The sequence below is a fragment of the Diceros bicornis genome, chromosome 31 (genome assembly GCF_020826845.1).
Source record: "Diceros bicornis minor isolate mBicDic1 chromosome 31, mDicBic1.mat.cur, whole genome shotgun sequence".
NCBI classification, from domain to species: Eukaryota; Metazoa; Chordata; class Mammalia; order Perissodactyla; family Rhinocerotidae; genus Diceros; species Diceros bicornis.
The window spans coordinates 21,280,319-21,300,407 of NC_080770.1; the positions used below are offsets into that span (position 1 = coordinate 21,280,319).

General features: G+C 35.5%; 1 protein-coding gene across 1 annotated transcript; it reads left to right on the plus strand.

Annotated features, from left to right (window-relative positions):
- Nucleotides 1–17,634: 17,634 nt before the first annotated feature.
- Nucleotides 17,635–18,564, plus strand: LOC131395793 (olfactory receptor 4P4-like). Its single transcript, XM_058527614.1, has one exon. It carries the CDS (start codon nucleotides 17,635–17,637, stop codon nucleotides 18,562–18,564), a length of 930 nt encoding a protein of 309 aa, XP_058383597.1.
- The last annotated feature ends 1,525 nt before the right edge of the window (nucleotides 18,565–20,089 follow it).

A 20,089-nucleotide genomic window follows, 5' to 3' on the forward strand; every position in this document is an offset into this window, starting at 1 on the left:
CTTATAGTTCAATTACTGGTAGTTTTTAAAATTCCCAGTACAATTTATTTCTGAACACATTAGATATTTAGTAGATACAATTTTAATTTCCAAATGTTGTGTATTTGTGTATATCCATATCTATATATATCTCTTTATCTGTATATCAGCATATGGAGAGAAACAATAAGTATAAATTTTTATGAATGAGCACTCAACCAGTGGCCCAGTCCATCATAAGACCTGTTTTAATCTGTTGCCGTGACTAAGTTTATTTCTTTTTACAGTACCTCTCAAATCTTCTTAGTTTTTTACAGGTCTAAATTCAGCATCTATCATGAAATTTTTTACTTTTTTTTATTATATTATGTGTCCAAATTTAATTTATTTGCTTTATTCATTATTTTTATGAGTGTTTCAATATGTTTGCTTAAGGCACAAGGAGACATTGAGACATAAATAAATAAAAAATGGAGGGTAAACATTTGCCACAAATTAGAAATTATTTCAAATTTCATGTTTACTATTAAATACCAGGGATTTAGAAAGTGAGCTCAGGAAGCTCCAAGTCATAGCTGAAACTTTCAACAGAATTCTTGTGATATATATTCTTGAGTGTCCTTTACCCTGTTTTCAAGTAACAAAAGAGAGAAATAAATGACTGTTAACATTTATTGTATCTAGCCTTCTGCCAAACAGTGGACAGATTGTTTTATGTACCTTATCACATATATTCAAGTAATAGCAAAGTCAATAGCAAAAGTTAAGTACCAAAATGATAAAATGTGTTTATGATGCATATGCCAGACAAAAGCACAATTTCATCAAATACAAATATATTTCATTCTTCAGTCTTGAACAACACAGGTGTGGCGTAGGGAATGTATAAGATGAGCTGGAGGATCTAGTAGTGCTGTAAAGTAAGTTCTAAAAGACACATACACACACACACAAACACACACACATGTAGTGATGAAGATGTAACAAAGGGACACAGGAACAAAATGAAAGAAACGCTAATGGCACAGGTGGAAAAAATCTGAGCATCAAATTAAATAACACAGAATTGAAATATAACTCAAAGAATAAAATAAATATCCATGAGTCCATAATGATGTAAATAATTGAATAAATAAATAATATATAGGAAAGAATAGACAAACCTCCCATGAGAAATAATTCCAAATGATTATGTAGATATTTTGCCTTCAAAGAGTTATAGAATAACATCTACCTCTTAAGTGTGGTCTGTACATAGTGACTTCATTACAAAGAATAAATTGTAGAGTGCAGGAGAAACAGTAACTTTACAGAGGAGAAATGTGACAAACATTACCTTAGCTCCGTGATCAAAGTTAATATCAAATGTAATAAGTCATGTTGATAGTATGTACCTTCTGATACGATGTGTTGAAATGGCACTTTACCTCTGTGGTCTTTCTATCAAAAATCCATATTCTCAGTCTAATCATGAGTAAAATAGCAGAAGAACCCAAATTGAGGGCTTTTGTGCAAAATGTCTGTCTACTATTCCTCAAAACTATCAAAGTCATCAAAAACAAGGATAATGAGATAAATTGTCACTGCCTGGAGCTGCCAGAGAAAACATGATGATTAGATACAATGTAGTATCCTGAATAGGATTACTGGAGAAGGAAAATGCTTTAGGTAAAAACAGAAACCTCAAAAAAGTATGGGTTTTAATTCAAAATAGTGTATTAACATTGATCAATTAGCTGTCACAAATGTACCATAGATAAACCTGCTTTAAAATATGAAGTTAATTAAAAATGAATGGTTTATTTCACTTAAAGCAATGTCCTCAAAGTTCATCCCTGTTGTAGCATGTGAAAGAATTTCCTTCATGTTAACACTGAATAATATTCCATTGCATGTATATATCACTTATTGCTTATTCATGTGTTGATGGACAATGGGATTTTTTAAATGTTTTGGCTAATGTGAATAGTGTTGTTATTAGCATGAGTGTACAAGTATGTCTATGACTTCCTGCTTTAAACTCTTTTGGGTATATAACCAGAAGTGGAAATACTGGATCATTTCATATTTCTGTATTTAATTATTAAAGAATGCCATACTGTCTTTCATAGTGGCTGCACCATTTTGCATTTTGATGATCAGTGTTTAAGTGTGATTAGTGATTCTGGGCATCTTGTCATGTGCCATTGTTATATCTTCTATTGAATATAAATGTCTATTCAGGTCCTTTGCCCATTTTTTAATCAGGTTATTTGTTATTGAGTTGTAGCAGCTCTTTATATATTCTGGTTATTACCATCTTATCAGATATTTCTTTGCAAGTGTTTCCTCTCGTTCCATGGGTTGCCTTTTCACTTTATGTCCTTTGATACATAAAAGTTTTTAATTTTGATGTAGTCCAATAAACCTATTTTTTTTCTTCTGTTGCCTGTGCTTCTGGCATCATAATCAAGACATCATTGCCTAATCTAATATTCTGAATCTTTTCCTTTGTGTTTTCTTCTAAGATTTTTATTGTTTTAGGTGTTTCATTTAGTTATTTGATCCATTTTGAGTTATTTTTGGTATATGGCGAAAACTGAGTATCCAAATTCATCCTTTTGCATGTGGACATTTTGTTTTCCCACAATCGTTTGTTGAAAAAACTGTCCTTTCTTCCATTAAACTGTCTTGGCCTCTTTGTAGAAAGTCATGTGACCATATACATGATAGTTTATTTCTGGATTCTATTCTATTCCATTGGTCTATATCCCTGTTTTCATGCCAGTACCACATTGTTTTGATTGCTGTATTCTTACAGTAAGTTTTGAAATCAGGAAATGTGAGATCTCCAAATTTGTTCTTTTTCATCAGACAGGAAGAGCTGATGTTCCAGTTCAAAGGCTCTCGGGCAAGAGAATTTTCTCCTTTTCAGGGAACGTCAGTCTTTTCTTGTTGTTAGGCTTCAACTAATTGGATGAGGCCCACTTACAATAGTGAGGGCAATCTGATTTATTCCACTTACCAGTTCAAATGTTAATATCATCCAGAAAAATTCCACAGACATGATACAAAATAATGGTCAGGAAAACATCTGTGCATCCATGGCCTAGTCAAATTAATACATAAAATTAACTATCACAAGTCAATTGCTTGTCAATTTAGCACTATATGCCTCTCCTTAAACCATATTTAATCTGCAATTAAAAACAATAACAGGGACATAATTCCAACTAACATGGCAGAACTATCCTGAGTACAACTGGAAATGCACTAAGTCTTTCCCCAGAAGTTGAAGTAAAGATGTTGAGTGATGTTTACTCTTCTACTTGATATCCTGTAACTAAATACTATGATGGAAAATTAACAATATTTAAATACTACGATCTAAAGTCAACATGCCTTATATTTTATGATAAAGTAATAAGAGAGGAAAGAAAACAGATATTTGCTTAATATATATGTATATATAAAGTATACACACAAATATATTTATAAATAAGGAGGAAATACTCATGACAATTACAGTCCTCATTTCTGTAACTAGTCATATGTTTGTAGTTGGTATTTATAACTACATTCTGAATCCCCTGTGCCTTCAGAGAGCACCTCAGCTAGTTGTCATTGTTTAACACTGAGGTGACACAAACCTTCATTCCTGAAGTTTCTGGACCATTAGTGGTTCTGTCTGGACTGGATTGTTGTAATTTTCCATTGATATTAATCACCAGACATGATAATACTAAGAGATGCCTTAAAGGATTTTCTGTATTCCAGACGTATTTTTTACAATCTCCATTGTGGAGTATTAGCCCAATTTCCCATTGGTAGTCAGGGTCCATCATCCTAGTCGGGACAGTAACTCTCTACTTTGTCTCCTGATTCAGAGGCTTGAGGAGCCCCAAATGGTTGCGTGGCAGTGAATCATCATTGTGAAACATTTCTCCCTTTGGAACTGAAACTTCTAGGCCAGCAGATCATAAAAATATGGGAAAAGGAAGCAAAAATTTTGCTAATGGGTCACTAAAGGATAAAGTAAGTGGTCCCACGACCATTTCTATCCTTTGATTACAGACTGTGAATCCTGGCTATGGGAGAAACACCACCATATAATGGATGCTGATTCAGAGCATATACAGTCTTCTAGAGAATGGAAGACCTTTGCCCCATGCTTCAAGGTATTGCTACCTAGCTGGAACTGTAACTGATTTTTTAAAAGGCCATTCCAACATTCCATCAGTCCAGCTGCTTCAGGAAGGTGGGGAACATGGTAACATCAGTGAATTCCATGAGCATTGGCTCATTGCTGCATTTCTCTTACTGTGAAGTGAGTTCCTTGATCAGAAGCAATCCTGTGTGTAATACCAAGATGGTAGATAAGGCAATCTATAGTGCATGGATGATTGGCAAAAATATCGCATGCAGTGAAGGCAAATTCATATCCAGATTATGTATGTATGCCAGTGAGAACAAATACTGCCCCTTCCATGATGGAAGTGGTCCAATGTAATCAACCTGCGATCAGACTGATCACTTCGTGTGGTGACATATTGTGGATCCAGTGTTGGTCTCTGCTGCTGGAAGATTGGACACTCAATGGTGGTCATAGTCAGATCTGTCTTGGTAAATGAAAGGCCGTTTTGTTGAGCCTATGCATATCCACTATGCCTGTCACCATAGCTACGTTGTTTTTGAACCAATAGGTTGATGACAGAGGTGGCTGGGGAAAAAGATTGATTGTTATACAAGAATGGGCCATCCTACTCACTCGTTTATTATAATTATTCCCTGCTTGTCACCCTTTGGTGAGCATTCACCTGGGACACAATCGTCTTCATTTTTTTTTGCCCATTCAGAGAGTTATATCCACATACTCCTTTCCCAAATTTCCTTGTCACCAATCTTCAAATCATGTTCTTTCCAGTCTTTGAACATTCAGCCAAACACTTGGACATGGCCCATAAATTGGTATATAATCATACATCTGGCCATTTCTCCTTCCAAGCCAAGTCCACAACCAGGTACACTACTTCAAGTTCTAGCCACTGGAAGAATTTCTCTTCACCACTATCCTTAAGGGATGTTCCAGAAAGGGGCTCTAGTGCAGCAGCTGTCCACTATTGGGTGGTGCCTGCATATCATTGCAGCACTATCTGGAAGCCAGGCCCAAGTCCTTTCTCCCTCTGTCATAGGAGCTTCCTATGAGGTCATAGATGCAGTCTGGGAGAGGGAAGACACTGAAGTAGGAGTGGATTCCCTGGGCACCTGGGCCATTTCATGTAATTTTCCTTCAGAGACTACTTGAGCCCAATCAAGTACACACACTCCATTTGACGATGGAGTGCTGCTGTGCCCACCATTATTACTTCATGGGTCAGATAACACCAAGTTCATGACAGGCAGCTCAGGATGCTTAGTAACTTGATAGCCCGAGGCTAAGCATTTAGTCTCTACTAAGGTGCCGTAGCACACCAAAAGCTGATTCTCAAAAGGAGAATAATTATCTGCAGAGGATGGTAGAACTTTCCTTTGAAATCTTAAGGGCTTTCGCTGCAATTCACCTATATGGGCTTTCCAAAGTCTTCAACAGCATCCCTATCTGCCACTAACACTTTAAGTATCGTTGGATCTGCTGTATTATATTTCCCAAGTGACAGACCAGCTTTTACAGCAGCCTGGTTCTGTCGTAGAATCTTCTCTTCTTCTGGGCCCTACACACAACTAGCAGCTTTTCAGGTCACTTGGAAAAATGGGCTAGAGTAACACCCAAATGAGGAATATGTTGCCTACAAACTTGGCCTTTCCCACCATAATAGCCCACACTCCATGGGTCAGAGAACCAGTGTAGGGATTTTGCCAGTTGCTGAGTATGTCCACTCCAATTTTACTTTCTGGTGCTGGGGAAATACTCACTGGTTGGGTTTGGGCTCCACTGCCCCCACTGTGGAATAGACTTGAGCTAAAACTCTGTTGACCACCTGACCTCCGTAAGCTCCTACTCTGACTCGTGGACCACAGAGGTTTTTTGGGTCTCCTGGAATCTGTTTCACTACAGAGCCAGTGTCTAGTAGTTCCTGAAAGTTCTGATAATTTCCTTTTCTTTAATGCGCAGTCACTCTGATAAAGGCTGTAGATCCCTTTGGGGAAGGCTGAGAGAAAGATTAACATATCAACTTTTGGCACTGCACCAGGGTCCTTCCTCCAGGGTACCTGCCTTTCCCTTCTTTCAATAGGTTCTGAATCTATAAACAGGCTCATGTCTGGAGTTTGATTGAGAATACATGACTTCCTGTTTTTCTGATTCAAACTAGACTTGTGTTTACTTAACCTTTCAGCTGACACAGATCAATTAATATTTGAGTAGGCTTCCTCTCTATTTCCCCTCTAGGAACACCATGATCAACTAGCCAATGCCAAAGTGCTGCTGGAATCAAATTATTATGGTTGCTGTGTTGACTCTTCTGTCCATTATGATAATCATGCCCACCTTGCCTTTGAGGGTTGAGTGCCACCACTTGGCCCCTGGTACTGGGGATTAAATCGCTCCCATTGTGTTTAGGTTTCCCAGTCTAGTGACCATAGTTCCCACTCTAAGTTCTGGTCTACAGAAGACAGCGATCACAGAGCTCCCCTCCCAAATCTCTTTCTCACAGTTTTCCAGAAAGGTATTTCTTCTGGACCGTCCCAGTGAGAGTGAACAGGTCTTAAATGATAAGTCCACTCTAACATTCCAATCTCCACAAGATTTTGAATCCCTTCTTCTACATTAAACTAAGGCAGGTCTGACATTTTAATTTACTCACTGAGGGCCACCTTTTGGTTCATGTTTCAGCCAACCAACCAAGCAAACTATTAGAGTTTTTCCTAATTCCCCAAGCTGCAGCATTAAATGAAGAATCTCTGCTTATATCAATAAATTCAGCCTGATCCAACTTTCTGTTCCTTCCACCGTTATCCCATACCTTAATTTCCATCCTCACGTATGATACCTAGTTTTCTGTCCGTATAAATTAAACAACTCAAGTAGTTCTTTTGGAGTGTGGTGCATCTACCTGTGGTCACACTTTGTACCTCACCATTAGAAGCCTGCTGGGATATGAGTTCAGTTATAGGTCTAGAAACAAAGAGGGTAGTGGATTGAGTCCTGAGGAGAATCAGCATTGCCTTTTATGCTGACTGCCTCAGGGGAGGCCATTACAGTTTTTTCACACTGTACAAGGTTAGTACTTCAAGCTAAAAGGGAAATGCTGCTTCCACAGGGGATAGAAAGGCCTCTTCCTCTAACAAAGACTCATCCCTTCGTTTCATCTTCTCTGTAGCCTTACCCTTCCAGTGACCTAAGTCAGAACATGGGTTTCATCCATGACTCCTCTCTCTCTAATCTTCATCCACTATCAAGTTCTTTTGTTTATAACTCCTAAATATTTCTTGAACCTTTCCCTATCTTTCCATGTTAGTTTGGGTACCCTAGATGCAGACCCTCAGATGGGATTCTTATGAAAGTGATTTATAATGAGAAGGGTATAGAAAAGTTGACTACGGCAGGAAAGAAAGGATGTGTTCTCAACTGGAGTCTGGCTTTAGGCTGGAGCCATGGGAGCTCTGGAGTACACATTGTACTACAGAACTGGTTCCACCTTGAGGCAAGGGGACTGGCCATTTTTACCCCCACTTCAGTCAGTCATTGATCACTGGTGGGCAGTGGGATGGTGGGCATAATACCTCAGATAAACAGCTTCTGTTTTCTCAGGTTTGATTGTCAACAGAAGGATGGGGCTGTGAGCTGTGAGCTGTTAGCTGCCTAGGCACACAGCTGCTGAAGGTGGGAGCCCTAGTACGGTGAAAGGAATTTGTGCTGCATGCAGCAGTGTCCACCACATACCACATCCTCACTGGCACCATAATTTCACATCCAATCACTACAAAATCTCCTAACTGCTCTTCTGCTATCAGTTTTGTCCCCTTCAATGCATTTCCTATGCTGTAGCTAGAGTTATCATTCTATAACTCAAATCTATCTGCACCACTCAGTGGTTTAAAATGCCTTTCAATGTTTACCCCATGGTACTTAGCATTGAGCCTGAACGTGATTACGAGACCCTTCTTGATCTTTCCTCTTCCTATTTCTCTAGTTTCATATCTCACTATTTACCCTTTTAGAAGGTCAGTGTCCAGCATGTTGCCTGGCACACAGTGGGGATTCGATAAATAATCACTGAATGAAAGGATGTATTATAAGTCACGATGACATTGAATTGATTACCCTTCCCACATACTCTTTTTCACCTCTTGGCCTTTGTTATGTATTCCCTCTGCTAGGAATGCTCTCATCCTAATTCATGCTTATTCACTTTGCTGATTTATTTTCATCCTTTGTGTCCCATTCTTTATGTCTTTTCATCTAGGAATTGTTGTGCGTCCCTCAAACATTCTCTTATAGCACCCAGTGATTCCACTATCTTCTCATTTATAGCACGGTGTTGTCATTTTCTGCTCCCTTCTGGGACTCTCTCAATGGATCTTAAGCTCTGTGGAGGCATGCCCTGTTATCTGTTTATTCACCACTGAAGCACCAGAAGCTTTCAATGTACCTGATACATTCCTTTGACTCAAAAACTTTTGTTGATTAACGAACGTACAACAGAAAGAAAGAATGGACTAAATTTATCCTGAAACGCTTTTTGTGTAGATGTAGCTACAATTTTTAAAAAACAGCTTTTCATAATTAAATGTTACCAAAAAGTAAAATGAGTAACAGAGAACTATAACACAAACAGTCCACACTCATAAGCTGATGAAAACGTGCTGACAGCAGGGAGAATATCAAGGTCAACCATTTGCTAATTAGATGGCAATCTCAGTTTCAATTTCTTTCTCATTCCCAAGCTTAAGCAAGAATAAAAATCAATAATGGTTTTACAAGGATCTAGAAAGAATTCTCAGAGTCTGAAACAGATAAAGGTAGAAAAAAATTCCCTAGTCTCTAATACTATTCATTTGCTCTGCATTTTATTGAATTTATTCATCTTTCACTATACTTTTATTCATTTATTTAATATTTCTTGTGCATCAGACATTATGCTACCTTGTGGAAACTACTGTTGGTAAGCAGGCAAGTACTTTATAGAGGATGACTTTCTATTTAATAAATAGAAATTCCTGTCTGAAAGTAAAATATTCTTTTATTTGGGTCATCATGCTTTCTGATGGGTTAGCAGCCTAAGACTGAAGACATGATCCTGAACCCACAAAGAAATTTAGAAACATGATATATTCTTTGTTATTTACCCCTGAAATGCTAAGTGGCCCATTGCTTTTATTACGCTATGGTAGTTACATACCATAATGTAGTAGGCAACATATCATCACCAATTATGATGTCTAAAAATGAGCAGAATTATTAATGAAATATTATTAGAATTAGTTACAGATAATGAACTAATATATATAGTGTGCCCAGCATAGTCCCTGGCTCAAAATGATAACTAGTTTAATTATCTTACCTTTCTATCAAGAAATGATGAAGACTTTTGTCTATTTTTTTTCCAAGAATTTTATAGTTTTAGCTTTACTTTTTGGTTTGATCCACTTCGAGTTAATTTTTGTAGATAGTGTGAAGTAGGGGTCCAAATTCATTCTTTTGTATTTGGATACCAGTTTCCCAGCTCCATTGGTTGAGGACTATTAGTTTTCTACTGAATGATCTTGACAATCTTGCCAAAACGCAGTTGACAATAGATGTATGTGTTGATGTCTGGACTCTCAATTCTATTCCATTTATCTATATGCATCTCCTTATGCCAGAACCACATTGTTTTAATTACTATAGCTTTCAGTAAGGTCATAGATCAGGAAACATGAGTCCTTGAAACTTGTTCTTCTATTCTCAAGAGTGTTTGGCATTTGGGGTTGCATGAAATGCTATATAAATATTAGAATCAATTTTCCCTTTCTGTCAAAAAAGGCTATTGATATCCTGATAGGGAAAGCATTGAATCTGTAGATCACTTTGGGGACTATTGTTATCTTAATTATATTGCCTTCTAATCCATGAAGATGGGATGTTTTCTATTTATTGAGGTCTACTTTAATTTCTTTCAAAAATGTTTTGACTTTTAATGTAAAAAGTTTTTCATCTCCTTGGTTAAATTTATCTTTAATTATTTTATTCTATACAATTCTATTATAAAGGGAATAGTTTACTTAATTCTATCTTCAGTTTTTTTGTTGCTAGTTTACAGAAATACAACTGGTGTTTGCATGTTTATCTTATATCCTACTACTTTGCTGAACTTGTTTAATAACTCTAATATTTATAAAGTATAGATTTTCTATATATAAGATCATAACATTTGTGAATAGAGATAATTTTCTTGCTTTCTTTCTAATTTGGATGCCTATTACCTGTCTTTTTAACCTAATTTCTCTAGCAAGAATTTCTAGTAAAATGTTGAATATAAATAGTAAGAGTGGACATCCTTGTATTCTTCTAACTTTATGAGGGAAGCTTTTTATGGGATATAGTGGTTTGTTTGTTTAGTGACTTTTCTATTTTTTTTGTAAAACTGTATTCTTTGTCATGTTGGTTATTGAAGTGTCTCTTGTATTAGTTTAGTGGTCAGCTAGTTATTTGACAGAGATATCCTTAAACAAATAAATAAATAATATACCATTCACTTCTTTGCAATTGGCCCTCTGTTGGAGCACTTCTTGAATACTTAGCCAGGCTATTTAAAACACAACCTTAACCATAACTTCCTTCTTTCACCAATATAAAGATAAGTGGTGGTAAATGTTTATTGTCTTCTTGAAATTTTCTGAGAATGCATCGAGCCCTGAGAGTATGAATGGTTGTCTAGAGTCCCTGTTATATACAAGAGTTTTTCAAAGCCCTGATTCTTCCTATGTATCTCCTTCCCCAGCCCCATTCTTTTCAGGTTATTCAGACTTTCTGCTGTTTTCCTTGTCTTACCCCTTGCATCAGGCAGTTGTGGCCTGCATGTATATATATATATTTTTGAATGGATGATTTCATTTATTGTGCCTTTGATTTTGGTTAATCAGATGTATTTATAATTTTTATTGTGGTAATGTTGGTTTATAACGTATAAATTTCAGGTATACATCATTATACTTCTACTTCTGCATAAGTATATTTGACTTTAGATGGTTTTGACAAAATCTGCCCTGGAGGTCACTCCAGCCCTGAGAAACTTGCAAGGCAGGTAAAAACAAGTCAAACCAGTGAATCACTTTTCCAGGGAGCCACTACCAAGTTCAAAACACACAATCATAGTTGTTTGAGATTGAGGTCTGTATTGTTCCCTCTGGTACTTGCAAACAACGTGAGGAATGTGGGACATCCTCATCATGGCTACCACTGAGCTGGGAAGTGGAAAATGGTAGGTGAGTAAATTAAAATGCCACAATGTTGTCTTTATCAACTTTTTTCTTTATTAAGCATTCCCCTGGTTGTTATAGCTTCTTGATAAGATTCCATAGTTCTGAAAATTTGGGAAACAGTTTAGCAGTAATTTAAATAGCTAAATATACACTTACCTTTTGACCTAGACATTCCATTGATATTTATCAAGAATAATAAAAGTGTACATACATACAAAGACTTGTACATGAATGCTAATAACAGATTTATTTGCAATAGCTGGAAACCGTAAATAATCCAAAAGTCTACCAATAGGTAAATGGGTAAGCAAATTGTGGCACAGCCAAACAATGGAATACTACACATCAAATTATAGAAAATTCTTAGTTACTCAATAGTCTATTCTCTAGTGCTAGTGTAAATTACAACTATTTTAATTACGTCTTATTGCTTGTTGATGGCAGATGGACATGTGATTGAATTTTGTATATTAATCTTGTGCTCAGACACTATGCTGCTCTATTTCTAAAAATATGTATAAAATCTTTATGAATGATCATGTCATCTGAAAATAATGTCAGTTCTATTTCCTCTTTTCCATTTCTTTTGTACCGGATTTTTGTCTCATTGTGCTGGTTAAGACTTGCATTACAATGTTGAGTGATAACGGTAGCAGAAATGAGCATCTTTCTCTCATTCTTGATTTTGAAGAGAATGTATCTAACTTAACCTGTTTAGGGTAATGTTTTATGTGGGGTTTTTAATAAATTCTATTTGTGTTAAGCGAGTTTCTTTATATTAATAAACTTTTTAAATTTTTGATAGTGATAAACGTTTATCACATGCTTTTTCTGCATATTTTGAAATAATTATTTGGTTTTTCACTTTTAGTTGCCAATTTGGTAGATATATTTATCAAGATTCTAACAATAAACCATTCTAGAATATCTGAGATAAATTCTATTTGGTAATGGAACAATAATTTTTATACAAAGTTAGAGTAGGTTTGCAAGTATTTTTTAAGACATTTTACAGTCTCAATTTTGAAGGGAAAAGGACCAGTAATTAATGGTATTTCCTTGTTATAATAGTTGTATTCTTGCAAAATAATGATAGTTTGCTTTTTACTTTTCTAAGGCAGACTTTGTATAAAAAAGTAGTATTATCTATTCTGGAAAAATATGGTAAAATTTTATAAATGCATTTTGGCTTAATATTTCTTTTATGCAATTATTTTTAATTAATTCTGTTTCTTACTAGTTATAGACTAGATAACTTTTGTAATTCTTCTTAAATCACTTTTGGTAACAATTTTTTCTAGAAATATCTTTACTTGGTTTACAATTTCAAATTTATTGGCATTTAGTTATTCATAACATTTTATAGTTTTATTAATTTCTTTATTTGTCAGTAGCTATATCCCCCTTCATTAATATTTATTCGTCTTTTTTTTAATATTGATCCATATTGCTCAAAGTTTCTTTATTATGATAGGTTTTTTTCCAAGATGCAATTTTTGAATTTGTTGCTCTTTTGTTTTTTTGTTGTTGTTGTTTCTCTTTCATTTACTTCTCCTATGATTTTTCTTATGTCTTTTCTTTTTATTTCTCTATAATCTCCTGTCTTCTAAAGATAGAATTCTTTTCAGATTTTCTTTTCTTCTAATGTAAATAGTAAGGTTATAATTTTCTTTAAAAGTGCTGCAATTACTGCATCTTATAAAGTTTGATATGTAGTATGTTCCTTATATTTCAATCATAGGTGGTTTTAAAATTCCAGTATGATTTTTTTTAACAAATTAGCTATTTTGCAGGATATAGTTATAATTTCCTGATATCGTGTATGTGTTTTTATCTATATCTATCTATATCTAAACCAAAGTCGATATCTGTACCTAGATACAGATCTAGATATATATTTTGTTGTGTTCAGATTTTTGTATATAATCACTTCTTTAAAATATGTTGAGGCTCTTTTAAAGATCTAATAATTAACTTTGTAAATATCCTAACTATGCATGCAAATAATATGTAGTCTTTGTTAAAATACAATTTTATACATGCCTCTATACACTTTTAAATTGTCTTGTTCAGATCTTTTATATCCTTTCTGATTTCTTGCCTGCTTTACTCATCGATAATGAAAGAAGAGCATTGAAATCTGCCACTGTGAACGTGGATGGATATTTTCCTTCTTATTAGATATTTGATATCTAATTTATCCAATTAGATAAATTTGGATTTATCTAATTTTGTTTCACGTATTTTAAGGCTATATTATTAAGTACATGTATGAGTCAGGATCATTGAGCAAGGGGAATACTGAGTCACGTGCCGTAATTTAAGGGGAATACTGTGAGAGATTATTCTCAAGATGTGGTAGTTGTAGGGAAACCGCAGGGAAGGCGATACACCGGGACTAGCGGGAGTTGAGTGTGTTAGAGCACAGTGGACATCTGCAAGGCCAAACGGAGTGGAAATGAGCAAGAAAAACAGAAAAAAAATATATTATAAAATAAACTTTGGAGGGACCTTGCACGGACCCAAGAGGATCATCTGCTATGAACTAAGTACTACAATTGACTCAAACTGTTCCTTTAGGCTCAACTGACACGCCTCTTCCTCACTCACTCAACAGGGGAAAAATACAAAACAAATATGAACTAAAATAAGGTGAAAAATATGCAATATGACATTTCCCTGTTCTAACCAGTACCCTAATACTAGATGATACTCAGTAACACAGAACAGTGGACATGTCTTCTATGTATGCAATGGTTGTAATTAAATATTGAGATACGATTTCCAAATCTCCATCATAATGGCAATGATTCTATGTTGATGAGGAAAATATTACTCTTTTGTAGCTCTCTTAAGATATTGATTTAATTGGATGATAAAGAATTCAATATCTTACATATATATATATAAAACCGTGGTAAACATCAGCAAGTTCAATCTTAGAGGAAATTATTCTAGGGCAGTAGAGACATAGAAAAACAAATATCCATAATATTTAATCAGTGCTATCCCATTACAGAAGTATTGAATCATTCCTGTGATTACTTTCATGAGATAAATAATAGAAGTAAGCCTCAAACCCCTCTATATGACCATTGTAATAGCATTAGCTTTATTTCTACAATTATAATAACCACACACACACTGGCTGTTGTAAAATGCTTGTGGGATTTTTTCCCTCTGGTCCCCCTTGTGCCTTTTAATTCAAGGTATTCCCAGAAATGTTTTCCTAAAAGGTTCCTTTGAATGGAAGACTCATGGGACAGTCAGAGTCTTTCCACCTTTATTTGCAGTTTCATAACATGGTCTCAGAAAAATAAGAGGAATCAGCCTGAAGAATTACCTTGACATTCCAAAGAAATGTAAAATCTTGCAGCAGTGAGTATAATAATTTATATATATGTGGAGAAAATAATTGGGATTTTGAAAAACTCTTCATTTTATATAAAAATTTGATCATAGTAATTCAAATTTTTGTTTACTTTTTTCTGGAATAATTTTGTTAGTGGTTATTTTCAAAAGAGGGCATTCAGGAAAATCGGATGATAATTTGAGGGCAAATTGAGGGTTTTAAGCTTATATTTGTATTTCTGAGAAGATCTTTAAGCATAATTTGAAAAGTATGAGCTTCCCAATCATACAGAAGTGGTTTAGATATGGACCTTCCCCTTATTACTTGTGTAACCCTTGGGTTCTACTTTCATTATTTCCAAAACAGGCTCAATAATACAATAATCATAACTCTTCAAGTCATGGTGAAGATGAAAAGATTGGTAAATGGGAAGTATTTAGTATAGTGCTTAGAACATATCATTATTTAGTATATGATATCTAAACATTTTACTCTAAATGCATCAAATAACGAAGCCCATAACTTTCAATTTCATGATGTTTCTTTATTATAGATGTGATAAACAGTTAAAGACAGAGAAAAATCATCTCAAGTTACCCTTAATGGATTTTTACACCCTCCATATACTCCATGTACTTAGTCATAAATCCCACTTCCCAAGAATCTTATTTCAGTGTTTTTTTTCCTTTCAAACTCTAGTTGACATGTCTTTGCAAACAATTCCTCACAGAGGTTTTTCTCAAAGAATGTCAAGTTTAAAGGAGATATTTTTGGGAGACACTCTTCAACTGAAAGATGTGTGAAAAGGTGGACTCAATATTTTCACTCCAAAAACCCTTTGTGTCTAAACATATATGTGGATAGAGTGTGTGTGTGCGTGTGTGTGTGTAGGAGAGAGAATGTGAGAGAGAGAGAGAAAAGGGAGAGAGAAAGAAAGGAAAGAGAGAAAGAAAAGAAAGAGTCTCAGGAGAGACTTTATGGATTAAAAGAAGACCAGAAGGAAAATGATCTGCAGATGGGACTGGGGAATATTTATGCATAAGGTAGGTTGGTCAGAGGATTTCTAGTAGAGACTCTCTGGACACTGCTTTGAAGGATCTTTTTCCATATTAGTCTGTATTTTCCCAACTGATGTTCAGTCATTGTAATTTAGGCAGCACTGCCCCAAATGTTAAGAGATGCTGAGGCTTGCACCAATGTTCAGGAAACATTCTAAACCAAAAGTTGCATTATCCAGTTTTTCTACAGTTTTGTACTATGATTTTAACGAAAAGTTATCTTTAGATTTCTTCATATCTTTTGATCAGATTCTTCCACATAAATAAAAACTAGGTTTGAATATTTTCAATTTATACATAAAAAGTACTTTGCTGAACTCCACTTTGACCCCAGTACAAACTTATACTGACTCCAATGTTTCTTCCTTAAACTTGATGTAGTTTAATGAGTTCTTCAACCAATCCTCTCATGGCAGAATACAAAAATCCACAGGTAAAACCAATTAATTGATGAAAATGCCGATATCTATTTTCTTATACAATAATTTGGCCCTCTCTAAATATTTTTGGGAGTAGCATTCTGTGGAGTTGACAAGTTAGAATATAAGCCCTTTATGTTGAATATTCTTTGCATGAACATTATTTATTTTACTCTTGGCACAAGACAAATAGATCCAGTATTGTTAGTTCCACTTACTAGTTGAAGAAAGAGGCTCAAAGAGGATGAACTGCTCAGCGCTAACAAGAAAAAACTAACAGGACATGTGAGACTAGATGCTCATCTTCATGATAATTAGGTGAGGGATCTGCCCACTACATCATATTGTTCTCCTATTGGTACCATTGAAACAATTCATTGAAATTAACAGTCTTTAAGGAAAGAAACATGATTTTGCTGTGGAGTATATTTGGCATTTGGTTACGGGTAAAAGGTGGTGGTTTCAACATATTCACTCTCTGCTCCTAGCTGTACTGCATCAAAATGGCAGCACTGTTCTAAATGTAAGCTGAAATAAGAAGGTCATTCTTCAATCATACTGAGCTCTTCAACATGTCAACAGAAAACAACTAGCTCTCTCAAGTGTTTCTAACGTTTCAACAGTGACCTCTGAAATGTGTCATTAGAATAATTAGCAAAAAGGTGAAGCTTTTATTTAATAATAACCTCTGTTCCTGTGTTCAGATGCCCAGCATTGTGCCTCCACTTCCCTCTGTCCAGCCTCTCCGTGTTCTGAATCTTGAACAAACATGCCAAGAAAGAGAGTCACCAAGACTATTTTCACCTAATTCAGCTATGCTCCGCTATGATTAAGAACCTTTATTTATTTTTATTTCAAGAATATTTAGTTTCACAGGATGTATGGAATGTTTGTGTGTGATTAAAACTTTATACATAAATTACATGTAGCATAGAGAAGAGGAGGGACTTGTTTAAAGTTATACAGGTAGTTAATGGCGGGGAAGGAGATCTTTTATAGAGGTGGACAATGGCTGGAATTTGGTCAGTGGATAATGTAGATAGTTCCCAAGAACATGAAATCTGGCATCACATACAGGTTCATCTTAGGTTGCTACTTAATATATGAAAGAATTGGTGTAATTAACTGAAGTCTCCCATTTTTTCCCCATATTAAAAATGAGTATGAGAATATTAACTTTTGGATTGTTGTGAATTAAATGCATGCAAAATTTACAAAAGTTCCAGATATAAAATATGTTTTTATTAAAAATCATTATGGATGTAATGATGGTTTTATTATAAAATGGATTTGAGATTCAGTCTAATAAATCCCGTATGACCAAATCTTTTCTTCATGTATAAATCTCTCCAAAACTTAAAAAGTGCTATTGAAGATGTATTATGTTCTGTCCATTTCAGATGAATTGAGTTTCTGCTGTGTACTCATAACTCAACTCAACCTCATGGAAAATCAGAACAATGTCACAGAATTTGTGTTCATGGGGCTGTGGGGAAATAAGCAAATAGAGCTGCTGTTCTTTATCTTGTTCCTGCTCTGTTACCTGGCAGTTTTAACGGGGAACTTTATCATCTTACTCACAATCATCTGCAGCCATCTAATCCAACAACCAGTGTACTACTTTCTCTGCCACCTTTCCCTCATGGACCTCTGCTACACCTCCACTGTGGTCCCCCGGCTGATCAGGGACTTAGCGGCAGCAAGAAAAAATATTTCCTATAAAAACTGTATGACCCAGCTCTTCACTGCCCACTTGCTAGCGGGTGTGGAGACATTCATCTTGGTGTCCATGGCCTTTGACCGCTATGTTGCCATTGTCAAGCCCCTACACTATGTGGTCATCGTGAACCGGCAGAGGTGTAACATGCTGATTGTCATGGCCTGGGTTGTGGGTTTTTGGCACTCTGCTGCTCTGCTGCTCATGGTACTCAGTTTACCTTTCTGTGGTCCTAATCAGATCGATCACTACATATGTGATGTGAAGCCTCTTTTGAAACTGGTGTGCCAAGATATTCATGTTGTTGGTATCTTAGTGATTGCTAATTCAGGGATTGTAGTAGTTGTTATTTTTCTTGTCCTAATAGCGTCTTACATTCTCATATTATATAATCTTAGGACATACTCCTCTGCAGGGCAACACAAAGCTCTCTCAACCTGTAGCTCTCACATAATGGTTGTAGTTTTATTTTTTGTGCCGTGTATCTATACTTATGTTCTACCTGCTGGGAGTGAGAACAAGGATAAGGAAATCTCTGTGTTTTACACTGTGATTGCCCCCATACTGAATCCTCTCATCTATACTCTGAGAAATATGGAGATGAAAATCACAATGCAGAAGGTATGGTCTCAAATGGCACATTCAAAATTAAAGTAACTAAGATGATATGCATTGTGCATTTGATCCTGTGTCTTAGGGCATTTATCACTTGAGATTTTATAGAAAGCATATAAGCTTTCTTTGGGGAGTTGGCCTAAATGACCTCTGACAATCTATGAGCCCTAGAATCAAGTCACTGTGATTTATAATGCAATCTCCACTTTAAAGGGTCAAACTAGTTCCAGGTGTGACTACTTCAATTTGAAGAATGCAAGAAATATCCTTTGAAAACACATCTCTGATCATATCATTTTCCTCTCTAAAAATTGATATGGAACTCTACTTTCCTTGAAATAAAGTCAAACTTTCTCACTTGTTTATCAGAAACTTCCAAAATTGATCTGATTCTAACTTGCTCATCTCAGAAGTCACCGCACTGGAAGAAATTATGCTGTTACAATGATACGCTTTGGGGTCAGGGAGAAATGAGTGATATTGACTCTAGTTTTTATCTCTGTATCTTGGCAATTTACTTTAACTATATGCATCTCCATTTTTTAAATGTCTTTAAAATGATGTAGTGATACTTCATAAAGATAGAATATTACTTTGGCTAACACACATGAAGTTTTAGCATGGCGTATGGTGTACAGGAAACTCATGTAGGTCATTTTCTCTTTCTCTACATTTTTTCCTGTGTTTCCCTTTGCTTGGATGTTTTCATCTAGCTACACTGAACCCCTCTACATTCTCCAAATATTCTCTAAAATCTCTCACCTCTATGGTTTTATTTCTACTATTTCCTCTGTTTACAATGTCCCCATCCTTATGCTTCAGTGTCTATTTCCTACATACAATTCATGCTTCTGTTGTTTTACTATTCAGGAAGATTTTGCAGATCCATCAACAGACCAGAAGTATTTCTGAAACCTGCCCTGTATTTTTATTGCTATTCAGCTGTACATTTACTCTATTTCAAATAGTCCTTTGCCCTATAATAGGTTTCATCTTACAAACTGTGTTTTTTCAGTTTGAGCCAGAAGATTATGTGCTATATCTTTGTTTTTCTTTGTATCTCTCTTACTTCTAGCAATAAAGCCAGTACAAATCAAGATGTAAATAAACAGTTACTGAATTACATTCAAAGACACTACCTTCTCTTTTTATTTGACTGAATACATTGCTCTCATATATCTAGAACTTCCACTTTTTGTCTTTAACAATCATGCATTAATAATAAAATAAGTAGCATCAGAAAGGCAAAAAATTTAACATAAATATCATGTGTCTATCAGGGAGGAAATGAGATCAAGCAGACTCTCAGCCCCCTATGATGTCTTTTAATCTATTTATTTTCCGCATTAAGCAGGCACTCCTATTTGAATTATTGTTTACTTCCTTGTCCACTGAATCCCACAACCCGATCTCAGCTCTGTGCTTTGGTTCCCATTTGTCCAGACATTTCTCTCTGCCTGGGCACTTGTCTTCTCAGCACAATGACTGCGTTGCTTCCACACAGAGTTTCCTTCATTGAGTTACTCCTGCCCTGCAGCCAAACACAAAATCCAGGAAAAACCATAGA

Excerpts from the sequence above, each read along its gene's own strand:
- LOC131395793 (XM_058527614.1), top strand. The coding sequence starts at position 17,635 with ATGGAAAATCAGAACAATGTCACAGAATTTGTGTTCATGGGGCTGTGG.